Source organism: Panthera tigris, chromosome A2 (assembly GCF_018350195.1).
Source record: "Panthera tigris isolate Pti1 chromosome A2, P.tigris_Pti1_mat1.1, whole genome shotgun sequence".
NCBI lineage: Eukaryota > Metazoa > Chordata > Mammalia > Carnivora > Felidae > Panthera > Panthera tigris.
This window is the reverse complement of record NC_056661.1, coordinates 147,667,285-147,695,212: the sequence shown is the minus strand read 5'-3', so window position 1 is coordinate 147,695,212 and position 27,928 is coordinate 147,667,285. Positions and strand designations below refer to the sequence as shown.

The following is a 27,928-nucleotide window of genomic DNA, read 5'->3' as shown; positions in this document are numbered from 1 at the left end:
CAATTCACAAAAGTTAAAATGGACTTTAAACATTAAGGAAAATTGTCTCAACCGACTCCTAATTGTAGAAATGCAAACTTTTTAAATATTTTTAAGCTTTATTATTTTGAGAGGGAGAGAATACGTGCACAAGCAGGGAAAGGGGAGAGAGGGAAAATCCCAAGCGGGCTCCACACTGCCAGCGCAGAGCCCGATGCAGAGCTCAAACTCATGAACCATGAGATCATGACCTGAGCCCAAATCAAGAGTCAAATGCGTAACTGACTGAGCCACCCAGGCACCCCAGAGAAATGCAAATTAAACAACACTGTGACACCATTTTCACCTATCAAATGAGCAAAACTGAAAAACTCTAACAACACAGGGGTGCCTGGGTGGCTCAGATGGTTAAGCATCCAACTTTGGCTCAGGTCATGATCTCACAGTTCATGAGTTCAAGCCCCACATTGGGCTCCATGCTGACAGTTAAGGGCCTGGAGCCTGCTTTGGATTCTGTGTCTTCCTCTCTCTCTGCCCCTCCCCTGCTCACGCTCTCGCTCTCTCTCTCTCTCTCTCCCAAAAGTAAATAAACATTAAAAAAATTTTTTTCTTTGTTTTAAAGTCTAATAACACATTATTTGGTGAGGCTGTGAGGGAAACGAGCACTCTCACACACTCGTGGTACAATGAACTACTACAACTCTTCTGGAGAATACCAGAAATACCAAAATAAAAGCATAGAACTTTGGTATTTGGATATACCAAAATAAAAGCATAGAACTTTGGTATTTGGAAATACCAAAATAAAAGCATAGAACTGTATATGTGTATACATGATCAAAAAATATTAATTGCAAAATGTAAAATCAAGGCACAGATTGGCAGAAGCAAGAAACCCACTGAGAGAAAAATGGTTAGTGTCCATTTAGCTTTCCTGTATGTTAGTGAAGAAAAGAAATGACATCTTAAAGGCCTCTGCCCATGATGGGCATTTTACCAAAGAGTCCTTATACATGGAAAGATTGGCATGTGTCCAACGGAGGCTAAGTATCCAGAATATATAAAGAACCCCTATGAACCAATAAAACAAGCTAATTAGCAAAAATATGCAAACGTAAAATTATAAAAAAAATAGGTAAACCACATGAACAGTTTGTAGTAAATATATGAAAAATTCCTTATACACTCTAGTTAATGAGTTATTATTTTATTTTTTTTAGTGTTTATTCATTTTTGAGAGAAAAGACTGTAGAATAGCTTCAAAATTGTATCTTTTTTTTGTTTGTTTATTTATTTTAGAGAGAGAGACTGAGACAGAGTGTGAGCGGGGGAGGGCCAGAGAGAGGGAGACACAGAATCGGAAGCAGGCTCCAGGCTCCGAACTGTCTGCACAGAGCCCGATGTGGGGCTCAAACCCACAAGCCGTGAGATCATGACCGGAGCCAAAGTCAGACGCCCAGTTGACCGAGCCACCCAGGTGCCCCCATCAGGTATTATTTTTCAAAACTCATTTTATAAACCTATTCCATCCACAGAGGTTGAGTGATTGGTCCAGGTTCACCAGATGGTAATTATTGGAAGCTAGCCCCTTGCTGTTCCCACTCTAAAGAAGTAAGAGATGTATTTTGCAAGCCTTTCTCCCATTTCTCATCAGTCACAGTATTTTGTAATGTACAGGAAACTAATGTCTAATTTAGATGCAGTAATTCAACTATAACTTAGGTAAAAGGATGGGAGAAATGTGGAGAAAAGCCAATAATTGTAGTAAAATGTTGGTTCAAGCTTTTGGATTCTCAGTATGTCCTTTCATTTGGCAAACTGCCTTTGGAACGTTTTGACTGAGCAATTACTCCCGGGGTACACAGGCATTTCATTTGTGGCTTCTTTATTCATTTTATGCATGCTCCTGCTGGGATTGCTGTGAATATAACCGTAATGAAACTGGACTTCTTAACTTTCTTTCTTTTTGGTACCAGCATAGGTTAAGCAATAAAACCCAAAGAGAGCACAAATTAAATGATTTTTTTTTTCTTTCGCTGCTGTTTTCTTACGTGCATTCTATTCCGTAAAGTCTTGTTCTGGGACTTGATACTTTTCTTAAAAATTTTGGATTTGATATTTAAATTCTCTCTACATGGAATGAGAGCTATGAATCCTAACATAAGAGGAGATGAAATTTTTTTTCCTGCAACTCACATATCTAGAATAATGAAGGTTCTCCAAAACAATAGGACACTTTTTGAGTTACTTCTGTCCTAAGGTTGGGGCCTCCCTAGGCATTTTAAATCAGTTGTTCCTAAAGAATCCTTCATTTGCTATTAAATATCTTGGTTGATTTCTATGATTAATCATAAATAGAACTGAGGACTATATTTTTATTTTATTTTATTTTATTTTTATTTTATCTTAGGGAGAGAGAGAGAAAATGGGAGAGGAGGCGGAGGGAGAGAGAGACTCTTAAGCAGGCTCCACACTGAGCGTGGAGCCTGATGCAGGGCTTCATCCCATGACCCTGGGATCATGACTTGAGCAGAAATCTAGAGGAGGATGGTCAACTGACTGAGGCACCCATAGCTCTAGCCGGCCCCTAGAGCTGAGGACTATATACAAAGGGGCCAAAATAGAATTATTAGTTCAGGTATTTATAAATGTAAAAATAAAGCAAGGACAGGGTTTGTTAATTAAAATACATTTATTACACATGAGTATTATATCATATATTAGAGATTAATGTAACCATCTTCAGGTACTTCCCATTAGATTAATAAATCTTAATAGTTTTCCGTATTTAATTCAGATTCTTTAAAGAAAAATTACAGGTATAATTGAAGGCCCCTGTGAATACATGAATTCTTTCCCAATTCTTTTCTTCTCTCTTCTACCCTAGAGGTAACTACTGTTTTGAAATTGTTCTGTGTCTTTGTCCTGTATGTTTGCACACTTTTACTGTTTGTACGTAAATGTGTATGTTGTATATTTGTAAATATAGAAACAATACATGTGGTTTATATATATATACATATATTTGTATATAAATGTTATATATTGTGCATGTTTATATATACAAAGTATATTATTTTGAGTAGGGCTTAAATAAATTGTATAACTTGATTTACATGTTTACTTGATTCGAATTTGTATACTTTAATTAATTTGCTTATAATTGTATAATATGATATGTATCATTTTACTGCTTGGGTTTTAAACTCAACTTTGTATCTTTTGGGTTTTCTTATGTTACAGTATAGCTCTAGTTTATTAGTTTTAACTACTGTATAGTATTTCATTATATAATCACAATTTATCCATTCTTCTATAGATAGGCAAGTTATAAGTTTGCAATGTGTCATTATTAGAAACCTTACAGGAATGAGTATGTCTGTACATATTTCTGTAGGACAGAATTTCCCCAACCACTGATCTCTTGGGAATGGGTTGTAGATATATCTGAGATAATGGGCCCTTCAGCCTTCGGGCGGGTAACTAGGTGGGTCTTGGGGAAATCAGAATCTCTAGACAAGTTCTCTTTAGCTACGTGCCGCCACCTCCCTTTACCCTAGTTGTACTATACAAGTCATTGTGCTGTATAAGTTATTTTGCATATGTGCCATAATGCCTAAAAACTGAGGAAGCCCAACTCTTGGGGGGCCACGTGTGTTATATATGTAGAGGAATGTTGGTGCATTTTAAACTTCATTTTCCAAATAGCTTTTTATTTTATTTTAATTTTTTTAAATGTTTATTTATTTTTGAGAGAGAGAGGGAAAGCATGAGCAGGGAAGAGGCAGAGAGAAAGGGAGACACAGAATCTGAAGCAGGCTCCAGGCTCTGATCTGTCAGCACAGAGCCCGACATGGGGATCGAATTCACAAACTGTGAGATCATGACCTGAGCAGAAGTTGGACGCCCAACCAACTGAGCCACCCAGGCGCCTGCCAAATAACTTTTTAAAGTGATTGTGCCAATGTAGGTTTCTCTGACCTGTGCATGAGCTTTTGTTTCTCTCTTTCTTGCCCTTAAAATTGGCTTTGTTAGACTTTTAATTCTTACAAGTGGATTTTGATTTTTACAAATCTGACAGGCTCTGTGTTTTTATTTTTTTCAGTTTGTTATTTTAGTTTGCATTTCTGAGGTTTCTAGTGGTGTTGAGAATATTTCCAGGTATATGAACCATTTGGGTCTCTTGTAAATCGTCTATTGTTTCCCTGGTTTTTATTAGGCCATTTCTTTTCCCTATTACTGTGTATGAGAGTTAAATGGATGCTAATCATGTTTCTGTTTTTCTATCCATCCCATGGAGTTAGTTAATCGATTCCATTAGTTTCTGGTTTATCCCTCCCGTGTTTCTTATACCTCTCTTCCAGGAAGAGAAATTTTACTTCAGATACTCTCTTATACTTGGCTATTTTCACTTTATAATACATCCTGGAAATCACTCCATATTAGTTTATATTGATAACTTAAGTATTTACTTATAACTTAAGTATTTACTAGACTGAAAAAGGATAGATATGAAAAGAATCATCATGATAATGACAACACTACCTGCCCTAACTACCTCAGGGGACTGCTGCATCAGCTGCACGATGCAACATGTTTTGCAAACCATAACATGTAAACCATTAGAAAATCTCACATAAGTCACTCACATCTCTGCCTCTAAATAAGACACTTGAAAAATGACTCATTTGCAAACTATCAAAATTCTTGTTTAATTAATAATAATCTGAAAGTCCTTAAGAATCACCTCCAACCCTGATTTACAGCACCCCAACGAGAGATCTGTTCTATCCAGGGATTCCCTACTGGAACTTCCTCTATAAAGATGTCAGTTCTAGTGGATCACACCCTCAATCCCACTATTTCACAAGCTGAGAAGGCAATTTTAAAAGCCCATGTTAAATTCCCTGCTGAAAATGACTATTCCTTCCAGGACTGACTTGCAGGGCACTTTGCAAATAGACTCGCAGGACTTACTGTTCACTAAGAATAAGAAAATACCTGCCCTTTATTTATAGTGTATTTCATCAGCCTCACACTTTTATATGTACTTAGCAACATTCTGTGCAGTTCTCTACATAATTTACATCTTCTTCATTTATACAACCCCCTTGAATAATGTGACCCAGATTAATATAGTCCTAAAGACTAGGACTGCAGTGATTTAAAAAAAGACTTCACACATAATTTCAAGAAAGTCAAAATTTTACATACTGGCTCCTCAAGGCGACTCAAGTGAAAACAAGCAGTACAGAGTATGGTAAGCAGAGTAGTTGTTCCCAAAGGCTATCCATGCCCTAATTCCCAGAATATGTGAATGTATTACATGGCAAAGGTGACTTCGTAGATGTGACTAAGGCTAAGGACCTTGAGCTAGGGAGAGCGGCCAGAATTATCCAGGTGGAATCAATCTATCACGAAAGTCCTTAAAAGGGGGAGGAAGAGGCAGAAGGGTAGGTCAAAGAGATGTGACCCAAGAAGTAGGTGAAACACACTGTCTCTGGTTTGGAAAAGAGAGAGGAAGAGGTCAACAAGTCTGGGAAAGCAGCAGCCTCTAGGAGCTGGGAAAGGTGAGGAAGAGGGCCTCCCCGAGGGCCTCCAGAAGGAACACAGCCCAGGGAGACCCATACTGGGCTTCTAAGCTACAAAACCGTAAGCTGGTCGTGGTCATTTGTTGGGGTAACAAGGGAAAATTAATGCCCAGAGCATACCTACCTCTCTGGCAGGAAAACGCACTGGTTAGAAGAGCGTATTCTGGACTCCAGCTCCTCACTTGAAATCACAGCTCTACTACTTGTCAGCTATGTCAACTTAAGCCAGTTACTAACCCCCCCAATGCCTCAGTTCTTCCCAGCTGTAAAATGGAGCCATTATAACAGTACCTACCTAGAAAGACTGTTAAAGCACTGAGCTAACCACACGAAGCACTCAACATACCATTTGGCACACAAGTAGGCCCTAAACGTGTCTTAACTACTACTGGTATACATCTCCACCAGTAATATTTCGACCACCTTCTCCTTCGGTCACCCACAGAAAAATCAGGAGATCAAAAGTCCTAACCGGTCAAAGAAACGAGCCCTTGTAGAAAGAAAGGTTTGTAGCTTATGTACAAGCAGTCTCCATGACGGTCCCAGCTCCACTCAGACAACATCCGGCTCTTCAAGCGTGGTCCCCAATAATGAAGAACAGACGGCCGAAGTCAAAGTGTCACCACGAACTCCACTAAGTGAGAAACGCTAACTACAGGACCTGACAGAAAAAGTGCCCGTCAAAGAGCTGTCTTGTTAAAAATAATAGATGGAGCAAAATTAGTTTCTACTTAAATTTGCCATAATTGGCATGTTTTCAACTTACTTGCTATTTGCACAGTGCTTTTCATTTGCAAAATGCCTGCCCTATCATTTCTTCATAAACAATTAAAATTTTTGTTACATGACCGTTGATTCGGCAACATTTACTTAAATCGATATAACCAGGCTAAGCAATGATAATTCACATTATAAACATAAGAAAATATAACAGCTGATAATGTCTCCTCCAGGTAGAGGGAAAAATCCAAATCAAAAGTATAAATATATATTGTGTTTCATAATTCCACATTCTACAACAGCTCAAAGCAGTGTCAAAACTCAGAGAACAGCAACACTACAACAGACAGAGGAAGAAAACAAAACTTCTTAGCTCCAGGAAGAGGCTTGAGCACAAACCTTGTAAAGTGTCATAATAAAAATAAGTGTTGGGGTTTAAAAAAAAAATCATTAAGTAGACTAACAGTAAAATCTATTATAAAATAATTTCTACACTTTTCCTACAGTAAAAGCAATAAACCTCAAGATTCCAAGCCTAAATAACCCTAAAACTTAATTAAATGATATTTTAAAAGGTAATTAAATATGCTCCAGCAACAATATATAGTCAGGCTCTCAAAAGAAACACTTTCAATTAGTTACACAAAATGTATTGACTGAATCCAAATTATTTTTCTACCTTTCTACCTTTTCATTATTTCAAGCTCTACAGGACTATAGAAATGGTAAGAACTGATTTATACCTGCAAAGCCTATGATAACCAGCATTACTCATTCCTTAAAACATATTGAGGACTTTAGCTATGACAAGAAGGCACCTGTGGGACATCTCTCAAAAACACCCCATCTCCTTCGCCTCGATCCAGAAATGCAATAGTTGAACAGCTCTTTGCAGAGACCCAGAGGCAATCTGAGCCAAGCTAAGCTGAACCCTCCAACGGAGCAGGTCTGAGCCATCCCAGAAGAATTCCCCTAAATCTGCATTAAATTCAAAGAACTTTAAATATAGGCTAAAATGGCTCTCCTTTGTCTTACTCAACAGAATAGTAGGTAGCCCAAGAAGAAACATGGTTAGTTTGCAGCTATGACCTCAAAGTGCATTATATGTATGAGTGTGTGTGCACACCCACATGCAAGCACATATGGAAGCGGAGAGGCCACTGGAAGGTACAAGGAACCAGTATAGAGGACACACAGGATATAGATCACACACTCAGAAGCTCTCAAGAACCAGACGGGCAATGGAACAGGTGCAGCAGCTGGGTAAAAGCTAACAGAAACAATAGAGGTTATAAAAAAGAAGAAGAAAAAAAAGACAATGCATCGAAAAGCATTCAAATTCAACTTCAGAAAAACAAACCGTGCTCGTCAAATAAAGCATAACTACATCTGGATTCAGGAGTCAGGCCAGATTCAGCTGCCAGTTTTCAAAGCTGAGAATGCAACAGGCCCAACCAATCATTTCCTTATTCCCTCTGAGGGTGGCAAAGAGCTCATCAGAGGCTCCGAGGCACTCACCCCAGGACCTCCCACCCCTGACTCCCCAGACTTCCCCAGGTCTTTGCCTTACTGTAGTATTATGAAAAGAGGCTAAGTGGCTAAAGAATTAAAAGCTTACCACTTGAGCTTCCAGGAGTAGAAAACTGAGAGGCATCGAGGAATTTTCGAGGAGTAGGAAGGTTGGTAACATCAATCAGAGGAACGGGAGAAGCATCTTTTATAAGGGAGCTAAAAGGGAAAGGTAGAGTAGTTAGTTTCCACTTTCTCCAAAACCAACTACGTGCCCATCTCTTAGCCCTTTCTTTTTGTCATGAGCCCTCTATCTCCACTGTGACTTCAAAGGTCTCCCAAGAGTATTTCCAGTGGTGATTGCTATAGAAAGGGGGTTAAAGATATATTCTAAGGGTTCTAAGTATTCAATTTTTTATTGTCTTACTTCACTGCTAGATTTAAAAACATTAGTGTAAATATATTCCGGATCATCTAGATGAATACCTTACAACCAAATTATGCCATGCAATATCAGCACCCTTTGTTGTTTCTGTGTTAAAATTAATTTATCAGCAAAGGAAGATCAAATGTCACCATTTCATGATAACTGAACAAAGGTTTAAGTAGTTAAGTTTTGTTGAACCTGTGTTTTCCAGCTGGAGTTTTTGATATATTCTGGGAGTTCACTACATTCAGCTTTCTTTAAAAGAGGTTCATAAATTTCATCAAATTGAGAATCACGACAATAAAAGATGATTTAAGGAACTCAAACAGCTTAATTCAGTATCTGATTACCCATTTCACCTTTTCCAAAAAGGCCTAGCACCTCATCTTAATGATTAACTTTAAGCATCTCCAAAATAAACACATTAATTTTAAATGACACAAAGACTATAAAAAACAATTAAATTTTCAAGTTAATTCCCACTTATAGCCATCTGTTAAGTGAAAGAAGTAGGCAATTTCAAGGCAAGTAACACCTGTGTTCTACTCTGAAGAAACTGAACCATCTATGGTGCACCTGGATGGCTCATTCAGAAGAGCACGCAACTCTTGATCTCAGAGTCGTAAGTTCAAGTCCCACACTGGGTGTGCAGATCATTAAAGAAATAATAATAAACTTAAAAAAGGAAGGAAGGAAGGAAGGAAGGGAGGGAGGGAGGGAGGGAGGGAGGGAGGGAGGAATAAACTGAATTATCTAACATTCTGCATCTACAACAGGAAAGCTTCTCCAAGTTTCAAGGGTAGACAGGTCAAAGCCACAATTCTCACCTCTCTCCAGTCCCATAAACAACATCAGCAGTAGCAGTGGCAATCTGGCTAACCATGGAAGTGACCCTCACAGTGGTTGTAAACAGAGGGCAGGCAGAGCCAGGGCGTGGGGACAAGACCACACCTTAAGGAAAGCTGTCTCCAAATGGGACAGGAAGTCGCATGCTTTTTTAACATCTGCACCCCCCCCAACCCACAGTGACATATCCCTATCTCCCTCTCATCACTCCTTTTGGGTCCTAAGTACTAGGTATTTTTGTATGTGTGTATTTTTAATCTAATAAATGTATGCATGTTCTTTCAGAAAACTCTGAAAAACAAACTTCACATTAAAGGGCAAAATCATCATTTCAGGTATTATTTTTAATACCTGCGGTATTAACATGTGAGCTGTTGTCCAAGGCCTGTGGATAAGTGACAGTTACTAAGTCCTCCCTTCTCACTGACGACAGGGGAAGAAGGAACCATTGACTCAAACTAGTCTTCCGCATCTAAGTGCTGGGCACAGGGTTCAGTGCCAAGGATGCAAGTACGAACACCATACGAGCGAAACCAAACTTAGCCCATTTCCAGCTGCTGGAACTGCTTGCCCACTAACGTCAAACCTCAAATGTAAGATATAAAAGTAACAAAGATAACATTTACCTGGAATTAAATGGACATGGTTCCTATAAACCTTTTCCTCCAATATAAAGCTATTAATCTCCTGTTTACCTCAACTATCCTAAGAAACAGAGCCTTCAAACCTAGTGACTGGTCACAGTAATTTGTCTGTTTATAAAATCAATTAGAGCATAGATTTACCCAGTCATCTTTTACATACCAACTACTGCTCTCGTCTCAGTTTCTCCCTCAATTGCCTCACCTCATCCTCTTGCCCGGATTTACTCACAATTGCAAACCTAGCTCCATACGCCTCCCTGCCCTGGATACAGGAGGATAATCACCGATGTTTACAGTGCTGCTACCCGGTATTAAGAAAAAGTCCATTCCAATTCTAAATGATGGGAAAAGTATATAATACATTTCATAAATATTTCCATAACAAAAATGGACAAGTTATTTTTAGAGCATTGATAAATGAAGGTATCAACTAACAGGAAAGTTCAGGTGTATACCTGGGATACATGAGGCGGTAAAGTTAGTACCTACTTGTGTGCAGTGATATGTGTCTACATGTGAGTATAATACACCCTTCTACAGACACAGATGGGCACGAGCTTCACTCCAGACTAAAACCTACAATTATTTTCTCAATTTTAACCCAAAAATATGTTCTCAGTTAAAAACAGGGTAATAAGTGGCATGCCATTTTAACTCTGGAAAACATAACCTACTGACTTTATTATGAGAGCCAACAGGACTCTCAAACTCCATCAATACATTTTTAGAAAGTCAATGGACTGCAAAACTATTTTCATAGACTCGTCTCTCTAAGATTTTCCCCTGGGCTTCAATTTTCTCCTTTGTGAACACTAACCCAAAGGCAAGTAACTCTGGAAATGACTTTTGGTTCTTCTCTTGTTCCTTTACGAAAGGACTTAGTCTCGAGAGTTCAAGAGAAGCGAGTACACCCACTCGTTCAGTAACTAGAGACATGAAGCACCACAGAAAGGGAGGTTATTATAGAACACGGCCTCTGTTTCCATTTCAGAAGAAATAAAGTTGAGCAAGTATTAGAACCTCCAAAGAGTTCGGAATATCTCTAAGGAAGTATTTTTGAAAACAAAAAATAAAATCAAGATTAGATTGTTCTTATCAATTTCGTCATTCATATGAATGCTCTGAACTGCTTTATGTTGAAAGAAACATCAGAAGCTATTTTTCTTTTTATACATATAGGATTACAAATTTTTTTATGTTTACCTTTCAGACAGAGAGACAGAGACACAGAGAGAGACAGACAGACAGACAGACAGACAGAGAGCGGGTGTGGGGCACTGAGAGGGAGACACAGAATCCAAAGCAGGCTCTGTCAGCACAGAGGCCGACGTGGAGCTCGAAGTCACCAACTGTGAGATCATGACCTGAGCTGAAGTCGGACGCTCAACAGACTGAGTCACCCAGGCGTCCCCTACAAATTTTTATTTTAAATATATTTAGAATCACTCGTGGCTGAGCTGTCAAAGACAGCTGACATACACAAAATCCTTTCCGGCATAAGACAATACCCCCACAATTACTAACTGCATGTTGTGATTGAATGGGGTTTGCCATTGACTAACCACCTGGTGGCAAACAGGAAAACTATAAAGCAAACTCTACCAAAAACATTCCCTACCACCGTAACCCTAAGGACTTTCTGGCCGCTAACCATCCATCCATCTAGTAAGGACCTATTTATATGTGCTTGACTTTAATACACCATGAAAAGTTTGGGTTTTGTGGCGTTTTTTTTTTTTTTAAGAAGGATTAGAAGACCCAAAAACTTATTAAACATTTGCTTTTTTATTAGAACTTCCTTCCACTCCTTCACTTAACAGTATGTCCAACTACGGCCGAATTTCACAGGGGCGGCTCCTATGGCTGATTTTAGTGTCAAACTACAACTTGACAGAGGTGAGCCGAACTTTAAGTTGTAAATCTAGTAACGACTAGGTTTGCCTCTATAACCCCAACGCCTGGCACAGTACCCGGCAAAGAGCAAGGGTTCGTAAAAGTTTGTTAAGTCAAACTGAGCTGAGAAATAGCTGTCCACGATAATATGCCCTTAGTCAGAAAATGTAACTGAATAATGAAACAGGGGAATGGCTGGCAAAGTAATTCTCTGTCGTTCTAAGATCGGCCTGAACATATGGAAAGAATAATGAATGATTCAGAGGGTATAAAAGTCAAAAACAGTAATGGTCTCAAATGACAGATCAAGAGTGAAGCCATGTAATACAAAAAAAGTGAAACTAAAATGTAGGCAGAGGGAAAAAGAAGAGAAAAAGAACTGAAAGATAAAAAAGAAAACAGACAAAAAAAGAAAAAAATTAACAGACAAAATAGGAAATAAATAACACAACAGGGTCCAGCACTTTCCTTATGCCCCCACAGACAAATATGGACACCAAAATCCATGGGGCTGAAATCCATGGGGCTCTCTATGAGCAAGAGAGCATCCAAGGAAACAAGGTCAAATCAAGTATTAAGCCAGGATGCAGAAAGTAAATGGATTAACTTAAAAAATAACTCTTTATTGCTCATCAGTTTATGAAGGTATTATAGGTTTTTAAAATATATATTAAAAAATAATCTAATTATACTGTAGCACTTTCCAAAACAGTTAACAGCAAAGAGTCTATCTGTCCATCCATCCCTACCCCCCCCCCACATATACACACACTCATACATACAAAAACGTACACATGCTCTTTTTCAACATTATTTGGATCATCCTATATAGAATTTTAGATCCTGGTTTTTCGTTTCAGCAGCAAACATTTTACTATTTCATTAAAAGTAATCTTCAGAAGCATCATCAATAATTATATTACTACTGAAGTAATAATACATGCTCATGATGGATACACTCACAGTCCTGAGGATATGAACTAAGTCCTTATTTCCTATTTCCTATCTACCATTTCCACTTCTCATAGCTAATTCCTTTTATCAGTGTCAGTATTATCCTTCCAGGAATTTTCTTTCTAGAAACATACATTTATGTCTACATATAAAGGATACATATTTAAATATATATTCTCTCAATTCTTACACAAATAGGTTCATCCTGTACACACTGTTTTTCAATTGGCTTTTTTTAGACCCAATAATGTATCTTAGAAATCTTTCCCTATCTGCACAGAGATCTTTCTCGTTTATTTAAGAATTACATGGCATGGATACGCCATAATTCATTTCACTATATGCCTCTTGATGAACATCTAAACTGTATTTTTTTGTTGTTGTTCTTACCAACAACATTCCAATGAATATCCTTTTACATATATTTTCATGATATGGTACTATTTTGTAGGATATGGGCCAAGAAAGCCTCCTCCACATACATTCTCTTGATTTTTTCTAATGCTAGTAAAGTTTTATCATGTGATTTTTAAACTGAGTTAGAATTTTTCATATATAATAACAAGTAGGCATCTAAATTTATTTTTCTTTAGCCAAATGTCTCAACGCTAATTTCTAAGCAGCCATCATTCCCTCTACTTACTTGGATTATTGTTAAAAAATATTAAAGTTCCATATATCCTGCGTCTGTTTCTAAATTCTATTTTGTTATACCAATCTGATTTCCTTTCTTTTTTTTTTTTTTTAAACATTTACTCATTTTTGAGAGATAGAGAGTGACTGTGGGAGGGGCAGAGAGAGAGGGAGACACAGAATCTGAAGCAGCTCCAGGCTCCAAGCTGTCAGCACACAACCCAAGGCAAGGCTTGAACCCACAGACCATGAGACCATGACCTGAGCTGAAGTCGGACGCTTACCTGACTGAGCCACGCAGGTGCCTCCCCAATCTGATTTTCTATTTGCATACCTGCACTGTTTTGATTAGTTTGATAATACATTTTAATATTAGATAAGAAAAGCCTCCCTTAATACTGCCCTTCAATTTTTTTTAAATAGTCCTTATTTACTTATCCTTCTATGTGAACTACAGATCTGACAATTTCAAAAAAACCCAACTGGGATTTAACTGGAACTGACATCTTTGAGTTAAGAATGTGGAAGTTCTCTCCATTTATTTAGGTCTTGTTTCATATCCTCCAAATACCACTTTTATTATTTTTTCCATGGAGCCACGTAACTTCCTTTTATTACACCTACTAGTTGTCTATTTCTACTTCAAAAATACGTATGTGCCCAGGTGCCTGGGTGGCTCAGTTGGTTAAGCAGCTGACTTCGGCTCAGATCACGATCTCACAGTTCGTGAGTTCAAGCCCCTCATCAGGCTCTGTGCTGACAGCTCAGAGCCTGGAGCCTGCTTCAGATTCTGTCTCCTTCTTTCTCTCTCTGCCCCTCCCCCTCTTGTGCTCTGTGTCTGTCTCTCAAAAATAAATAAACGTTAAACAAAAAATTTTTTAAAAATATGTATGTGCCTTTGGGTGATTTTTTTTGTTGTTTTCTGTGAGAGTAGACATTTGTTGTTGGGTGTTTATGTGTTTGTTTCTGGATACCAGCAGTTAGAACAGTCTTTGTATTTGGAAAGACTCTCGACTGTCTAGGTCAATGCAAAAAAGAAAGAGGGCCCAACTTCCTACTGTACCAGCTGAAGGAGGCCAGACATGTCTCAGGCTCAACAAACTGGATGCTTCTACCCAGGACTTCAAATCCTGAGGAGATAAAGACAGATGCAGGGACACTTACAGAACACTGGCACAAGAATACAAACTCCAGCAGCTGCAGGCATGGTGACAAAGACAACAACCCAACCAGCCCCTTCCCTGGGTTTGTCGACAGGGTGTGCTCAGCTGCTTCATCTCTCCTGGTCCCTCCTGGGTGTTAAAGCCTGATTGCACAGCCTTCCTTCCCTTCAGCTCTATGACCTACCGCCTTACCACTTTCCACTTAATTCCCTTCCTTGTTTGAGTTATCAGGATTGATTTCTGCTACTTGCAATCTAGAATATTAGCTAATAAATCATCCTTGTACTAGAGAATATTTTATTTGCTTCCCCTCTAGTGATTTTCCATATAGAAGTCTGTAGGGGCGCCTGGGTGGTTCAGTCGGTTGGATGTCCGACTCTTGATTTCAGCTCAGGTCATGATCTCGCGGTTCATGGGATTGAGGCCTCTGTCGGGCTCTGTGCCGACAGCACAGAGATTGCTTTGGATTCTTTCTCTCCTCTCTCACGTGCTCTCTCTTCCCAAAATAAATATACAAACATTAAAAAAAAAAAAAATCTTGGGACGCCTAGGTGGCCCAGTCGGTTAAGCATCCTACTTCACCTCATGATCTCATGGTTTGTGAGTTCAAGCTTTGCATCGGGCTCTGTGCTGACAGTTCAGAGCCTGGAGCCTGCTTGGGATTCGGTCTCCCTCTCTTTCTGGCCCTCCCTTGCTAACACGGACTCTTTTCTCTCACTCTCAAAAATAAACATTTAATGGGGCGCCTGGGTGGCTCAGTCGGCTAAGCGGCCGACTTCGGCTCAGGTCATGATCTCACAGTTTGTGAGTTTGAGCCCTGCATCGGGCTCTGTGGTGACAGCTCAGAGCCTGGAGCCTGCTTCAAATTCTATGTCTCCCCCTCTCTCTGCTCCTCCCCTGCTCACGCTCAGTCTCTCTCTCCTTCAAAAATAAATAAAAACATTAAAAAATAGTAATAATAATAAACATTTAAAAAATTTTTTTAAATTAAAAAAAAGACATCTTTAAATATACATATCTAGGTTAATAAACACAAAATTAAGTTAAACATTTTCTCCAATTATTCAAATCCAAAACAACTTCTGACTTATCTTACACAAGAATTCACCACTCCTTTTTATCTCCTGACTGTCCAAATTTCCCAGTCTCTAACATAAGATAGGGATATAATTCCTGTTTATTAGAGAGTATTCTTTTACCACATAGACCTTTTTCAAAAATAGCTTCAGCTTATATTTTTGATCTTATAAAAATGTATTTGTCAGTTTTTTATATGCACATTTACATATTTAATGGTGTGTGGTCCTTACAGTAGTTTCAAACCACAACTTTAATGTTGTCCAGTTGTTGATTGTGGTTTGTATCTTAGAGTTCATCTTTGCATACTAGTTCTTTTTGTTGTTACTTTATATCTGAGAACATCTTGCTGCTGTCCATGCTTAACAGTGTCCACTTGGCTGGGTATAGAAACCTTTGGTCCCCATTCTTCCCTATTCAACACTTTGTAAGACTCTGTTCTGCTGTCTTCTAGTATTTTGTGTTCAGCAAATCCTGGTGATCCTGATTTTTGCTCCTCTTTACCAGGCCTGGGTTCAATCGTATAAAACAGAAAACTCATTGGGCACCTGGGTGGCTCAGTCAGTTAAACATCCAACTTCAGCTCAGGGCATGATCTCACGGTTCATGGGTTCGAGCCCCGCGTGGGACTCTTTGCTGAAAGCTCAGTGCCTGGAGCCTGCTTCAGATTCTGTGTCTGCCTCTCTCTCTGCCCCTCTCCCACTCGCACTCTGTCGCTCTCTCAAAAATAAACAAACATTAAAAAAATAAAAAAACAGAAGACTCAAAACAGCAGTGGCCTGAGCACAATAAAAAAATTTTCCTCCCTCTCAGAGGAAAGATGTAACCCATTCAGACTATAAAGGAGGATCCATGCTACTACAGAGTTCAGGATGTGCTTCCATCCTCAAGGTCACCTAGTATCCAAGATAGCTTGATGGCACCAATCCACGTCCTTGACAAGAAGTAAAGGAAGGCAAGGGAAGGGTAAAATAGTGAGTGTACCAGTTTGGCTGGCACCTTTAGAGAACCTTCCTAGGAGCCCTGATTCAAAAGCTTGCAAGCAGAAGTCTCCCGAACCACCTTTAGCTATGTGGGAGGATGGGAAATACAGCCTGTGAGCTGCCAGGAACAAAATAAGGGTTGTCATGAAAATTGAAGAAGGGCCAAATGGATATCAGGTGGGCAAATAACTCTCTGTCACAGGAGACAACAATTTTTCTTCCTAGTCCTCACAGAATTTTTTTACAATTCATAAATATCTCCTGATCATATCTAAGAACAAGATTTTTCATTCATCTTACCTTAAATCCTTGTGATTTTCAGACCAAGGTCTTTTTGGGTTTTTTTCTCCTGTTTAAGTCGGCTTCTTTATTTACATTGTAATTATTACCTGTTTCTCCCTGTATCTGTTTGCTAGGGCTGCCACGATAAGGTACCCCAGACTGGGTGGCTTAACCAACAGAAATGTATTTTCTTACAGTTCTGGAGGCAGGAAGTCAAGATCAAGATGTTGGGACTTGGTTTCTTCTGACGACTCTCTCCTTGCCCCGTAGATGGTATCTCAGCACGAGATCTTCGCAGGATCTTCCCTCTGGGTGAGTCTGGATCCAAATTTCTTCTTAAATAGACAACAGTCATACCGGAGTAGGGCCCACCCTAATGGCCTCATTTAACTTATTTACCTCTTAAAAGACCCTATCTCCAAACTAGTCACAGTCTGAGGTACTTGCAGTTTAGGTCTTGAAGACCTAAATTTTAGGGGGGGGGGGGGGGGACACAATTCAGCCCAAAACACTATCATGTTAGTGTTGTTCTACAGAGTAACTAAAATCACTATTCTCCAACTTTCGCACCCACTATCTTTCTTTTATCATCCTGTCTTTATCCTCTGTATGATGAGGAAACTTTTCCCTCCTTACCACTGCTTCAACTCTTCTCCCCAGCGCTTGAAACAAACATTGAATTTCCCTACTTTGTCCCATTTGTTCTTATATTTTGTTCATGTTTAGTTCATTCTTTCTGCATCTCTACCAATTCCATTCTTACAGCTCTCCATCACCCTCTCACAGAAGCTATATGCTTGCTGCATACAGCCACAGAATAAGCACATTCAACAATAAGCACATATTTTGGTGGTTGACTAATCCAGGCTAGGCAGCCCAGGTGATCTCAGCTCAGTTCCACAGAGCTCTCATCCTCCTCTGGGCCTGATGCCATCCCGGCAACAGCAAAGACACAAGAGGGCATGCTCCCTGCCGCAAGTCCATTTCGAGCCCCTCTTTGTGGCACATGCTTAACAATAAGCAAAAGCAAGACCCCACCCCACCCCCCCAAAAAAAATCACAAAAATCAAAGAACAGGAAATATACTTCTCTCACTACACTGGAGGAAGGAGTAGTAATTTTGAATAACCTCATCTATTACATCATCCTGTATCCTTCGAAAAACTCCAGCTTAAGCATCTTAAATTTTCCTGTTTTGATTTATAAATTTATTTCAAATAAATGCTCTTCTCTGAGACTTCAAGGTAATGCTTATTCTCCCTTATGTTATAGAATACTTTCACAGAACCCAGAGTATTTTTGGATTTTTTTTTAGTCCTTACATGGGAAGGAATCTATTCATACCTGCTATTTACCACCACACACTGTGGAAGGAATTGCCTTAACACCGCCCCCACGCAACACTACTTTCCACTAAGGAACTAACATTCTATTCAGATACAGTGTTGAAGTTACTTCTCGGGTACATAACCCTCAGCTCAATTTGTGTGCCTGGCAGAAGATTTTCTAGTGCCCATCTGCGGAAACGAGATAGAAACTTCTCTTTCTGTCAGGGTCTTGGACTAAATTGAAGCATCACACACAAAGTTGGCAATTTTTGTCTGAAGAGGATAGGACTTCAAAGTCTTCCTTCCCAGCATGCACTGCTTCCAGTGCTCCGCTTGTCTGTAGCTGGATGAAAAAGTACGAGCACATGTATTTCGACAGGTACAGCTCAACTGCCCTCTGAGATCTGAGAGCTATTTTCAAGGAACGCTGGAAGGACTATGACATGCACAGCTATCCGATACATGTTAATAACGTCAGTAGTCTACTGTCTTAACTGTCTTAAGACCTGGTCTTACTTCCTACCAGGTCTAAACTAACCCAGTGAATTTGAGTCCACACCCAGGCCCTTAAGTACAGGACTATGCTACGATCAAGCCCAGGGATAAAAGAAAAGTGTTCTCTCTGAAGCTCCCCTGAACTATTCCAGAAAGAAGACTGTCTACAGCTGAACACGACCCCTAAGTAACAAAGAATCTTATAACTTCAGTCCATACACATATTTCTTAATTAGGCCAGCTGTGCTGTATAACTTAAGGATCTTTTTCTCTCCCTTGTGAGATGTACCAGAGTATCTCTGATCCAGTACACAGGCCCACAGTACATGTTTCTTATCCATCTTTACATAAAAGGGTCATAATAAGTGTGCAATGAAGGAATGAAGAAACTCGGGATGACAGCCTTTCAGAACATGGAGTATTTGCTCTTACAAAACCATCTTATAGTTTCAGGGACAGTATGTTGAAAAGTAAGAAGCAAAACCAAGAAGCAAATCAAGTACAACAGTCTTCTGGGAAACAAATAATGGTCCTTGAACTTCTCCACTGCCACAAGACACTGTAGCGAAGAGGCTCTTTAACCAACCTCACTCTCCCTTTCTCCTTGTTACGCTGCACAACTCGGCTGGTGGATTTGATGTACAGGTGCCGGTGCAGTTCATCTATGAGAACCAAGTGGAGGTTCATCTTCTTGCTGTGAAGCTCCAGCCTCAGGTCGCTCAGTCCTTCCACCTGGAGCAGGGGGCCCTCCAAAGACTCCACTGCTGACACCTGAAGAGAGAATAAAAAATGATTAAGTGGGACAACTACAAAACCTACCAATATTAGAAACACAAGAGACTATTTCTAAAAGAAAAAGAGAATTTATATGAACCGTACCAGCATACATCAGACTTTGAAGAGTGTAACGTGGTTAGGCCTAGTTGTGCCTTTGAAGGTGCACCATCTAAGAGGAATAGTGCTGAAGGAAACAATCTTGTTAAAGATAAACATTTGCAGCAACGTGGATGGAACTGGGAGGTATCATGCTGAGTGAAGTAAGTCGGTCGGAGAAGGACAGATATCATATGTTTTCACTCATATGTGGATCTTGAGAAAGTTAACAGAAGGCCATGGGGGAGAGGAAGGGGAAAATAAACAGTTACAAACAGAGAGGGAGGGAGGGAGAGAAACCACGAGAGACTCTTAAATACAGAGAACAAACTGATGGGGAGGTGGGGGAGAGGGGAAAGTGGGTGATGGGCATTAAGGAGGGCACCTATTGGGATGAGCACTGGGTGTTGTATGTAAGCCAATTTGACGATAAATTAAAACAAAAAAAGAATAGAGGAAAATTTTTCACTAAAAAAAAAAAAGGATAAACATAAAGGCATCTAAAGTACCACAGAGCTGTATGTAACATTTATTCCCACACACACTGCCTGTTAACAGACACAAGTGTGATGGCCTCCCCGACCACATTATGTCATTCATTTCCTCACAAGAAGTCCACATACTAATGACTGAAATCAACTTTTAATCACATTTAGCTTTTTAAGACTAAGACTAAATAAAAGCACACTACATGAGGGGCACCTGGGTGGCTCAGTCGGTTGAGTATCTGACTTCGGCTCAGGTCATGATCTCGCGGTCCGTGAGTTCAAGCCCCGCGCCGGGCTATGTGCTGACAGCTCAGAGCCGGGAGCCTGTTTCAGATTCTATGTCTCCCTCTCTCTCTGACCCTTCCCTGTTCATGCTCCATCTCTCTCTGTCTCAAAAATAAATAAATGTTTAAAAAATAAAAATAAAAAATAAGAAAAGCACACTACGTGAATGTCTAAATAATTCTCACTGTGATCATGAGGCAGAGCTTGGTTAGCCTAAGTCTACATGTGTGCCTACATACAGACAGGCTCTTGCTCGCTCTTCCTCGTACACACATACACAGAGGTAAATACGTTTTTGACATGAAAGCTACGAGCAGAAAATAACAGTCATCACCTCTCCTTGACCTGATCCAGTTCGACAGAAGAAATGGGATATGAACGGTGAAGAGAAAATAAACTACAGAGAAGGAAACGCTCCTGGTGTGAAGTGCAATTTGGGAGATTTTAAGACAGAAAAGATTGGATGAATAAAAATGGAATAGGAATACCTCCAACAAATGAAGATGAGGGCCTCGGGGAGTGTGGAACAGCTCACTTTGAAACCAAAGTAGTAACTGTAAAGGGGGGGAAATAAAGTATGTTTCATATGATCCCATTTATCCATGGATATAAAATTATATTTGTCTTTCCATAAAGATCTAGATTTTTAAAAATCTTTTTCATGTTTATTTATTTTTGAGAAAGAGAAAAAGAGAGAGAGAGAGAGAGATTGCAAGCGGAGGAACAGAGAGAGAGGGAGACACAGAATCCGAAGCAGGCTCCAGGCTCCAACCTGTCAGCACAGAGCCTGACGTGGGGCTTGAACTCAAGAACCACAAGATCATGACCTGAGCCAAATTCGCAAGTTTAACCGACTGAGCGACCCAGGCACCCCAAGATCTAGATTTTTAAAGAAAATAACGAGGTGAAGAATATACTCTTACTATTCCTTAGGAGAAAAATAAAAGCAAGAGAGAAACACAAAGAAGAAAATAATAATAAGGGGAAAAAATAGTTTCAAACAGAGGGAGGGAAAATAAGAGACTCTTAAATACAGAGAACAAACTGAGGGTTGATGGGGGTGGGCCGCTGGGGGGTAAGGAAAATGGGTGATGGGCACTGAGGAGGGCACTTGTTGGGATGAGCACTGGGTGTTGTATGTAAGCAATGAATCACGGGAATCTACTCCCGAAACCAAGAGCACACGGTATACACTGTATGTTAGCTAACTTGACAATACACTATATTGAGTAAAAATAAAACAAAACAAAACAAAATAATAGTAATAGTAGTAGTAGTGTAGTAGGAGTAGTAATAGAAAAGAGAGGACTACAAGCTGAACTCAGAGGGAGAAGAGCCCTACCCAGCTCCCCAAAGGGATTCCTATGCTACGACTACTCCCTGCTTAGGTTATACTTGTCAATATCCCTAAAAGGTACAGAGAAAGGCAATAACTAGTAATACTTCAAGGTACAAAGAGTGGATGTAATTAGGGAGATAAACATGCTCCTAAAAAGTAAGGCGTTTAAGTAAAGGCAACAGATAACGAAAGCCATGAAACGTATCAATGATCAAAAGTGCTGATCACGGACCTACACCCGTGCACAACGTCACTGAGGAGCACGTGGGCAGTGAATACAGAAAGTCTGGGAGCCGCCAAATACAAACCGGCCTGAGGTGGGGGAGGAAAATGCAACGGCTTACCCACAAACACAGCACTTGTTTTGTGATGTGCTATACAATCAAATGTCAGTAGCAAGTAAGTCTCCTTAAGTTAACCAAGCAAGAAGGAAGGAATGAAAAAGTGGCAAGCCCTGAGCCAGCTCTGCCCCCCGAAGCCTGCCAGTTCATTTTCATGCTGACCCATAACTGCCCCTGTGACAAGAGCCCCTGGGCCTCATGCGAGCTGCCAACAATTCCAAATGGAAAAGCAGCCTCGCAAAATGACCACTGTGTCCCCAAGGAGGAAAAACAACAACAAATTCATTTACACTTATGCTCTAAAATGGATTTTAACTCGGGTCTGTAACAGAGAAAAGAGGATGCATTAACCTTTAGTGACATCGAAGTCCAGAAAATGAAAAATAATTTGGTAAGCCACTGGCCCATCATGTCGCCTTATCCCTTAAGGTAATTAAATCCAGCTGAGATATTTAAGCTTAAAAACCACCCACTGCACATCCACACTCAATTTGCTTGTAGGAATTTGCATGAAGATTTTTAACCCAAACAGTTCATGTTCCCAAAACAAAATTATAGGATAATGTCAACTTTCAGAGCTACTTAATTGAAGTTTGTTTTTGTTTTCGTTTTTTTAATATAAGGAAAGCACTTAACACAGTGCCTGGCACATACTGAGGGCTCACTGGAATTAGACATGAGATTTTTAACAGAATCTATTTATTCTGTGGTTAAAGAAATCTCACGGGGTGTTACTAACGTGCTAATGCTACTGTTTTCAGCAAAGTGTTGTTTCCGTTACAAGCATTTGGATGACAAATTTTCTGAATATGTCTTCTTGACCCAAAATACAAGTACAATTTATATATATATAATCAAGAGTAATTTTACAATTTCAAAGATTTGAAAACCATACCACAGGGAAGACAGCACGCTTATTTTTATATGAAAATACAGTGCTCCAATTTCCTGGCCTTCACTTATTAAAAGCTATAATTACGAAAGCTAGGCAAGGGCACTGTCTTCCCCCACTCTAACCTTACTGAGTGGTACTAAAACGGATTTTAAGAAAATAGTTATCAGTGCAACATGTGATCTCTAGAACATCAGTTTATAGAAACCTGACATTTATCTTATCTGGTTTCAAGAAGCCTGTAGCATAACATTTATACATAAGCAAAACTTGGTGAGGCAGAAAACAGCCAATCCATCCAAACATCACTGATGGTCAATTCTGCTGTATGGGGGATGGGGGAAACCTGGTTTCCAGGCATTTGCTAACATTCAGGCTTTATTAGAAATCATTAAATATCTTTGGGGTGCCTGGCTGGTTCAATTGGTACAGCATGCAACTCTTGATCTCAGGGTTGTAAGTTCAAGCCCCACATTGGGTCCAGAGATTAAAGATAAAATCTTAAAAAATATCCACGTTTAGATATGCATAACTACTGGTAAAAACACAACTAAAGAGTTTGTTTTTTTTTTTAATGTGGTCATTTTATGAATCATTTCACTGTTTCCCAAATTTAATGTCCACAGAGCACTTTTTTTTATTTATTTAATGTTTATTTTTGAGACAGAGAGAGACAGAGCATGAACGAGGAAGGGTCAGAGAGAGAGGGAGACACAGAATCTGAAGCAGGCTCCAGGCTCTGAGATGTCAGCACAGAGCCCGATGCGGGGCTCGAACTCACGGACCGTGAGATTATGACCTGAGCCGAAGTCGGCCGCTTAACCGACTGAGCCACCCAGGCGCCCCTACAGAGCACTTTTTAAATAACACTAATGAACCATTAACAAGAATTCAAGAGATGAGGTTGGACTAAAGTAGCAACAAAACGGTCTCACAGGTGAGTTACTATGAGAAATTATTGAAATTGGGTTCTTAAATGTGACATACAACATCAAATAAATATATATTCTTACCAAACAAGAAATACCAGATGAAAAATCAAAGAGACAGCATTCAGGACAACAGTTCACTAGTAAATGCTGTCTATACCTCTACTCACAGATGGAATAACACGCATTCATACCCCAAATGATGTCTAGTATGACCCTCTAGAAATCTCAGACAGGCCACACCATTTCTTAAGGGTAGATTACCATATAATGAGTGAATTAAATGTATTTGGAAGTTTTCTTACACATATCTTCAGAAATAAAATTGGAGGGTGGAGGGAATTTTTTCATATAACATCTATTATTACCCAAAAGAACATTAGTGTCCTACTCACCACAGTTGGAAATGGCTTTGATAACAGAACTCTGCTTTGGAGTTGAAAAATATTTCCTTTAGGATAAACTTAAAAAAAGGGTGGGGGGCACCTGTGTGGCTCAGTTGGTTAAGTGTCTGACTCTTAATTTTGGTTCAGGTCATGATCTCACCGTTCATGAGATCAAGCCTGGTGTCAGGCTCTATACAGACAGTGCAGAACCTGCTTGGGATTCTGTCTCCCTCTCTCTCTGCTCTTCCCCCACTTGCATGCACGTGCTCTCTCTCAAAATAAACTTAAAAAAAAAAAGGAAGAAAAATATTTCCTTTAGGATTATGAAAATAAGCAAGCATTCACCAAATGTTTTCATACATGATACTGAACAGGACGGCATGTTTTGCTATTAGAAACCTATGCACTGAAGAACAAAGAAATCCCAAAAACTGTTTCCATAACTCAGTAAGTATGCAACAGTTACATTTAAAATGTACACAATCAAGAATTGTCTGGTATTTCAAAACAGTTTACCGTGAGTTGAGATAAGTCTACAACAAAAGCCATCTTTGTAATTACGAACTACAGAGCCCTTAAATTTTCTTTCCCAAATGTCTATTTCTCAATTTCCTTCTAGTTTATTTTTTAATGTTTATTTATTTTTGAGAGAGACAGAGAGAGAGAGAGAGAGACAGCACAAGTGGGGGGAGGAGTAGAGAGAGAGGAAGACACAGAATCCAAAGCAGGCTCCAGGCTTTGAGCTGTCAGCACAGAGCCTGACGCGGGGCTCGAACTCATGAACCACGAGATCATAACCTGAGCCAAAGTCGGATGCTTAATCGACAGAGCCACCCAGGTACCCTTCAATTTCCTTCTAGTTTAAAGTAGGAAGTTATTATTTCATAGTTAAGTGTTCATCTTCTGCTAGCCTCACTCAAGTTGATTAGGTAAAAAGATCTAGTTTTGTGCTTTAATATGAACCACTTGAAATGTTTTGGAGGAAAGTTGGCCATTCTCAACATTCAGTTGGCTTCACTGAAGAAAGACTGGTTTATTATCATTTTTATATTATTATTTCAGTTGGGGGAGAGGAGAGACACAATGGCAACTGACATTAGTAGCCATCTAACTAAACCACCTGTCAGCTAAGGAAAATGCTTATTTTGGCAATAATGTTCCCTAAAGAAAGCAAATGTGTTGCCACTGTTGAGCCTAGAACAAGTATTTCCTTCAGGACTCTCATAATTAAATGGTTCCAAAATGTTTTATCACTTTTCAATAGGTCTGTATGCCTCCCTTAAGGAAGTACTTTTCGAGTTAAGACATAACCATTCTGCAAATGTTGCCTTGGCTCAACATACAGATGTGTATCTTTTTAGATATGAAATTAGGCTATTCCAGAGAATGGATACCCTCTCCCTTCCTATACCACCACGAGTTAAACCTGCTGAACAGACTCAACTAAGAACGCCAAAAAACCTTGGCTATGAGCAACAAAAGAAGCAGGCCTTGGAATCTGACATTTACTTGGTGCCCAGGCCACTGGCCAGCTGCCACCTGGGCCCCTGAGCTGCTAGAAGGCAACCTGTGGTGGCTTCAGCCCTGCTCCTCAAGACAGCCCTATACCCAGAAGTATCCACATAGAGGGCTCAAGGAGTCCTAGATGGGCATAAGAAGTATTCCTCTGGACGCAGAATGAGCCAAACCCACTTTTACACAAGCAGGAGAGATGTTTATCACCAAGAACTCCAGATCAATCACTTACCAAACATTGTCATTTTGCTATACCACAGTGCCCAAAGCAGTAGTTTGGTTATCAGACAGAAATTTTTAAAAACCCAAAAACCAAAACAACAACAAAAACAACAACAACACACAGCTTTAAGCCCCTCCCCCAAACAAAATCACAGTCTTTTTCATGTATTAGTTTGAAATCGGAACCTTAGGAACCTGTTTCTTACAAGTCAAAAATGATCCAGTATTGGCTGTTTCATATGGTTTAATCCAACAGTTTTAGGAGATCTGAAAGCTTTGGTGCATCTAGGACATCACAGTGCTGTTTGTAGAACACTGTGGCCTTGATAGAACCCTGTGTTCTATAGGGTTAACTGCAGCAGAGAATCTAGGAAAATTTCAACTAGCAGAATATTATATATGTGTGCGACATAAAACCACAAACATGTGACCCCCAAAGGATTTTGCTGATCAAAATCCTGTTAAATATAAACTTAGTAACAACCTCCACTCGGCTTGTGTTTAAAACATGACAGCAGCCACCACAGGGGACCTATGTAGAAGATGGCTTAGACTGCTCTTCATACAAAAATGGTTAGGGGAGCGGGGGAGGGAAGTTGGGAGGCAGGGTAAGGGGCATAGAAAGCAGAATAAGGGAATGCCTGCAAGGCTTAGAGGAGTCTTCGGGGATCTATAGGAAAAACAGAATCCCTGATCCCAGCTTTACTGGAGAAGATTTGGCTCCCTACGGTTCTGCTTTGCCACAGCCTGCAGGCCTCCGAGCTATTGACAGTTGGAACTTAAGACAGACTTCCCAAGAAAGCTGCATCACAGGAGCAAGGCCAAGCGCCTGGAGCATGAACACTTTTTTCCACCCTAAGTCCTCAGCCTGCAGCCAACCAGTGATCCAATCAGGCAATCAAAAATGCCCATTCTTGAAGTCATCTGTGAACAGAATATTGATCAGCCCCATTCAGGTGCCCCTTCTCCCTCCAGAAACCCAATACCTATAATGCAGACTCAGCATATGCTCTCACCATTAAAAACAGGATGCTGTCTACTTCCATTCTGCTTTCATTACTGCTAGGGTTATTACATGTTTTTATTTAATAAACCTTCATCAGTTCAAATGAAGGGCTGTTATTAGTTGTGCTAACAGCCAAATGATAATGCTCCAGAGAGATATCAGTGCTTGTTGGTGCATTAGCAAAGAGAGGAGAAGGGCTGAGGTCAAGCATGTGTCAATGTAAATGAGGTGATATTAGGTAGTAAAGGCTTAATGCAATAGACTGCCGGGGAGCTAATGGAATTTACAGGATGCAGCAAATGAGATGAAGTTATTGATAAGTGAATGAGCGGAGGGGGGGCCTGTAAGATAAAGTGCTGTCAAAGAAAAGCCCATTTACTTGTGAATTTCTTCTTTAAACTATCTTCACAACTATCTTAGAAAACAAAACTCACAAGAGATCAAATGTGACTTCTGATTTTAACAAAGAGCTCATCCTACCACTGCTGTGACACATAGACTTGGTTTAAAAGCATACCATTCGACTAAGCTCTTTCTTAAGTCTTCTTTGGGGATCCCCCAAACATCAGGGCCTTCTACCACAAATAATTCCCAAAATTTAAGCAGAAATCTTTGGGGGTTTTTTCCTCTTGTCAAGTAGGGGTGGTCAGATCTAAGATATTCCATAAGCCCAAGTCTAAAAGAATGACAGTATCTGAGAAATGAAATGTTGAGTTTTCTATTACAAGAGACATTTAAAGGCTGTCAGGACTGGAGTCCTACCCCAATTTCACAGGTTAAGGAAAAAAAAAAAAAAAAAAGAAAAGAGTGAGGCCTAAGGCCCAGGAATGTATTTTTCTTAACCTTTATTTTATTTTTAATTCCCAATTATAAAAATACATGATCAAGAAAACTCAAAAAACACAAAATCCCAAAGGAAAAAGATGGTCCACATTTCACTACTCAGGTAAAATATGTTTTAATCTGATTCCTTCCAAACGATTTCCATACAAAGTTTTGAAAAAGTATTATTATTTTTAAATAGGCTTTTTCCATTTGGCAATACATTGGGAACATCTGCCCATTACCAAATATATTTTTAGCATTCATACTACTCCATAAAATGAATATTCCCCAAATGATTTAAAC

At 39.6% G+C, this 27,928-nt stretch overlaps 1 protein-coding gene across 5 annotated transcripts in view; it reads right to left on the bottom strand.

The window, feature by feature from the left end:
• Window positions 1–27,928, bottom strand: part of EXOC4 (exocyst complex component 4) — a 745,858-nt gene that overhangs the window by 674,646 nt on the left and 43,284 nt on the right. For all 5 annotated transcript variants that reach the window (XR_006212814.1, XM_007076278.3, XM_042972750.1 and 2 more), the window contains exons 4-5: window positions 19,111–19,295; window positions 7,909–8,018 (exon numbers count right to left, since the gene is read on the bottom strand). Coding sequence is in view for 4 of the 5 variants with exons in the window: in XM_007076278.3 (XP_007076340.1) it covers window positions 7,909–8,018; window positions 19,111–19,295 (295 nt within the window). In the remaining variant the exon portion in view is untranslated. The remainder of the gene's footprint in view (window positions 1–7,908; window positions 8,019–19,110; window positions 19,296–27,928) is intronic.